Below are 5029 nucleotides of genomic sequence, written 5' to 3' on the forward strand. Positions count from 1 at the left end.
GTTTCGCTGCCAGACAAGGCTCCACTGATAGCCAGTTGTATCAGTGGTAAGATGTTGGGACTGCTGTTGAGACAGCTTTATGTAGGCACTAACAGTTTGTGGGCACCGTTAGTGCAATTCATGTATTTGTTTAGTGTAGTGGCTATGATGGCATACATCCCACTTGTTTCTGCCCCACCAAGATTTACATGTTAATTAAAATCGCCACTGCATATTGTGCACTGCTATCGCGCGTGCACCAACAACTGAGGGGGGAAAAAAAACGGTGTTTTTGTTGTTGTAATATTGCAAACAGACGGGGAAGTTTCACCATTAAGGAGTCCAGCTTTATTAAGAGTCCATTTGTAACAATTAATAAATGTTGTGAACATGCTGTCATTTCTCAACCCCCACATCAGCTGTGTTACACGAACACTGTTTCGCCCAAAACACTGGTGTGTGTGTGTGTTTTGTGCTGCTTGGCATGTCAGATATTTTACAAGCTGATTTTCCCAGTTGCAGCTGACCACAAGGTTTCAAGACAACGCCAAAAAACCAGCAGAAAATAGCCATATAAGACCATACTACTGCCGTCCTATCTTTTCTAATACCGCCTCTCACTCTTCCCGTCTCTCTCTCTCTCTGATGTGAACTGTGCAGTATTAAATCTGTAAAAGCACACATTCCTGTTTCTGCTTTTTCTGACCTACTGCTGGAAGAGAGACTGGCTTATATTACACACAGACACACAGGGCCCAGGTTGAGTGTGTTTTTGTGTGATTCTTACCTTGGCGAAGAACACTGAGAGATGAGTCTCACTGCCAAGGATCCATATAGGGAACTTAGGAGACTTCAGGAACGCACCCACCTGAAACACACATACAAACCAAAACTAGAGCAAAGCAGTTCTGATTCATATTCCAGACTGACTTAACTGTCTGATCCCAGACCAAGTTATCCTTTATTCTGTAAAACTTTCTGATGCCATTTCAACTAACAGAAGGAATGATCAGGGAATACAATCTGATGTTGTAATAGAATATGTACAGTAATAGAGAAGACTGTCATATTGTTGCTAATACAATGGTTGTTCAATGAGCAGGTTTATAGCATGAACATACCAATGTAGCCAGGTCTAACTCGTCTACCCAGACTTACTCAGCTATTCTACTAATCTACTGTAGTTCCTAATATACTATAGTCAGTCACAGACAATAAGTGGCAGTATGTGTGAGAGAGGGAGTGTGTATGACAATGTGTTTATTTGTGGTGCTGGTTCTCTCACAGAATGTTTGAATCTCTCCCCCCGCAATCATTCGTGACTAGTGAACAAGAACAAACTCACCACTATGCTTTGGACATAACAAGCCTGAAGGAATGTTGTCTGTGTGTGTTTTCGTACCTTGCAGTAACGTAGTGACTCCATGAGAGTGAGGAAGCCCACTGATGCCTGGTTGTGGATACCATGGAGCTCTGAGGGAGGGAGGGAAAGAGAGAGGAGACGAAACGAGAGAAAGAGGCCTAGCTTAGACCAAAAAAAACTCTTAAATGAAACAGCTTCTTTGGTCTTTCTGTGTGTATGTTGACCCAGTGAAAGTGTGACTGATCACTGCCATCTAGTGTTCAGCTGTGGGATCACAGTCACCAGGAAACTGGACGTCTTCTAAACACCTTTAGTAAACTGAGCAATAAATAGTCGCCTAACGCTCATTGAAGAAAAGTTTCAAATTAAAATCACGCTGACAGAAAATGAGGCTTATTGCACAACACCTTTCACTAAGATAATGTAATCCGCTGTGTGTGTGTGTGTGTGTGTGTGTGTGTGTGTGTGTGTGTGTGTGCCCGTTTGGGAGAGCATGGCGCTTGCAATGCCAGGGTTGTGGGTTCGATTCCCACAGGGGACCAGTATGAAAATAAAGTATAAAAATGTATGCACTCAATACTGTAAATCGCTCTGGATTAGATCGTCTGCTAAATGACAAAACGTTTTTTTTTAAATGTGTCAGCGTGTGTGTGGAGTACTTACTCATGCCAGAGCACTCCCTGTCTCCGTCCCACACATTAGAGACAGCATGGCCCGTCACTAACAGGTTAACCAGACTCTGACTGCAGAGAGAAAGAAAAGTAATGGCTTAAGCTTTTTAGAACATCACTTAGCTCAAGTCGTCAAAAGAAAGTGAGGGATCAGGGGTCATACCTGCCGTGGCCATAGACTGGATCTACGAGAGGCTCTGTAGTATCTTCAATCTCATTCCTGATGTTAACGATCCCCTGTAGCAATAGAAAGAGAAAAGTGGTTACATGCATGCACACAGAGTGCAGAGTAACACGCATGCATACAAACACACGCAGAGCCTTACCTTGGTGAGGATGACAGAGTAGAGAAAGAGCAGGACTCCACAGCGCCCTTTCCAGGTTTCGTAGAGAGACACCACCTCCTCTCTAAGCTCCGATAATGACTTCACAATACGCTTCCTGTAGAGATTAGAGGTCAAAGGTCAGGGGCTAGAAGTCAGCGAGAGCACCTCTAATGACATTGCACTCATTTGGGGGGGGAGATTCAGGTTAATCTAGGTATAATAACCATAAAACTACTGAACAGTTACTGAAACGTTAATGTATAGCAGTCATTTACCGTCACACTGCTATGACTGTGCAGTAGTTCATGCTGACAGTGCAGTAGTTCATGCTGACAGTGTTGTATTATTACGCAATGGGCCAGATGGCAATCTGATGCTCCTCTGGCAGAAAATCAAAGATTGTGTGTGTGTGTGTGTGTGTCTCCTTAAGGAATCAGTGAGGAGTGTGTGTGCCGAGTCAGCAGGTTGTAAATCATTATCGAGAAACTCCAGTCACACACACAGGCTTAGCCAATCCCAGACAGACAGAGACACACACACTAGCGTTCCTGATTTTCCTGCAATGCAGTGTTCCTTTCATCTCCACGGAAGTCATGGCCAATAGAGAGACGAGTCACAGTCAGTAGAGTTACTTACTGGAGGATGCTGTGAAACCGCTCAAAGCCAAGATCCTCATCAGCCAAAGCAGCTACACACAATAGACACACAGAGATGCAAACACACACACGTTCTAGTGAAACAACTTAGGTAACGTTGACAGAACACAACACGTCATTATTCTAGATTAACAGTGACTGCAATACTACTCACTATGTGGTCTACCCACTATCATATGCGATGATTAATACCATCCCACTACAGCAATGCAGTTATTCATATTAGATGGGTATTAGTGGATTGATGAGTAGTGGGACTCACTGGGGTGCTGGTCTTGTGGGGTCTGGCTGGTCTCTGGTCCCCCTGTGAGGGGTGTATGAGTGGTAGTGTGGGGGCACTGTCCTTTGGCCCAGGTCACCAGGGAGTAGAAGGTAGTGGAGGAAGTAGAGCAGGCTTGTTCCAGGATCTCAGCCAGAGTAGAACACAGGGCCGCTTTCTGCTCCTCCTCTACAAGGAACACATACAACCAGAATAATTAATTGCCAAGGTGCTGTCTGAAGATATAGGCTACGATTCCATATATATGCACCTATGGAACGGTCGTTAAGACACTAACAGCTTACAGACGGTAGGCAATTAAGGTCACAGTTATGAACACTTAGGATACTAAAGAGACTTTTCTACTGACTCTGAAAATCACCAAAAGAAAGATGCCCAGGGTCCCTGCTCATCTGCGTGAACGTGCCTCAGGCATGCTGCAAGGAGGCATGAGGACCGCAGATGTGGCCAGGGCAATAAATTGAAATGTCTGTACTGTGAGACGCCTAAGACAGGAGGGACAGCTGATCATCCTCGCAGTGGCAGACCATGTGTAACAACACCTGCACAGGATCGGTACATCCAAACATCACACCTGCAGGACAGGTACAGGATGATCCCCCCTTTGTTCAGGGACACATTACTATTATTATTCCATTTCAGTTAGTCACATGTCTGTGGAACTTGTTCAGTTTATGTGTCAGTTGTTGAATCTTATGTTCATACAAATATTTACACATGTTAAGTTTGCTGAAAATAAATGCAGTTGACAGTGAGGACGTTTATTTTTTTGCTGAGTTTATATATAAACCCAGTTATGATGCGTCTCCATTTGGAGCGCTCTCTGTTTAACAGGGTCAGCTTGGGGTCAGAAGTTAGGGTTACCTCCAGTTACAACTTTTTCAGTTAAACAGGGTCAGGGCTAGGTTTCCCAAACTCAGTCCTTGGTACCCCAAGGGGTGCATGTTCTGTTTTTTTTCCCGAAACACTACACAGCCGATTCAAATAATCAACTAATCATCAAGCTTTAATCATTTGAATCAGCTGTGTAGTGTCAGACCAAAAAACAAAATGTACACCCCTTGGGGTCCCGAGGACTGAGTTCGGGAAACGCTGGGTTAGGGATAGAGGTCAGGGTTACCTGTGATGTGTCTCCAGTTAGAACTCTCTCTGTTAAACAAGATGTTCTTCAGAAGGAAGGCCTGCAGGAAACACACAATCAGGAAATATTCTACAAGCTGTAACCCATTTCTATAAGATCAAAAACACAACCTGCCATCCTCATCAACCTTATCCACTCTGTCTAAGAACAGATGTTTACAAAAACACTCTCTGAAAGCACCATATAGTACTATCATAAACAGTAGTAGAGAAGGCTTCTCAGCTGAGTGCCTGTCAGGTGACTTCCGGAAAGTGCTATCTAAGATGTGTGCCTGTCCTGATATCATCATTCTGGTAACAGACACCAACACCCTCTACCTGCTCATAGGCTGGGCCACCTAACTCATGTTTGTGTGTAAGGTTATGCACTGTCTGGTCTGGGGACCGGTCCATACCTGTACAGGAGCAATGACAGCACAGGGTCCTCCTTCAAACTGCTCCAGTGCTGTGTGTTCTGTCTCACTGAAGACCAACCCTGAAACACAGGAATCACATCAGAGCCACTTATTTTTCCCCACCACTACCTGCTTCAACACTGACAATGTCTAGGATTGTGTTCAGGTTAGAGGGGGGTGCGCCAGAATGGCGCGAAGCATAGGTGAGAGGTAGCTTAC

General features: G+C 44.5%; 1 protein-coding gene across 1 annotated transcript in view; it reads right to left on the minus strand.

Annotated features, from left to right (window-relative positions):
- LOC106605428 (ubiquitin carboxyl-terminal hydrolase MINDY-3) overlaps positions 1–5029 on the minus strand; it is a 43630-nt gene that overhangs the window by 37759 nt on the left and 842 nt on the right. The window contains exons 2-10 of the mRNA XM_014201075.2: positions 4811–4890; positions 4396–4456; positions 3258–3443; positions 2976–3027; positions 2340–2454; positions 2177–2250; positions 2006–2085; positions 1382–1452; positions 767–847 (exon numbers count right to left, since the gene is read on the minus strand). Coding sequence (XP_014056550.2) covers positions 767–847; positions 1382–1452; positions 2006–2085; positions 2177–2250; positions 2340–2454; positions 2976–3027; positions 3258–3443; positions 4396–4456; positions 4811–4890 — 800 coding nt within the window. The remainder of the gene's footprint in view (positions 1–766; positions 848–1381; positions 1453–2005; positions 2086–2176; positions 2251–2339; positions 2455–2975; positions 3028–3257; positions 3444–4395; positions 4457–4810; positions 4891–5029) is intronic.

This window comes from Salmo salar, chromosome ssa05, assembly GCF_905237065.1.
Source record: "Salmo salar chromosome ssa05, Ssal_v3.1, whole genome shotgun sequence".
In the NCBI taxonomy this organism is placed as follows: Eukaryota; Metazoa; Chordata; class Actinopteri; order Salmoniformes; family Salmonidae; genus Salmo; species Salmo salar.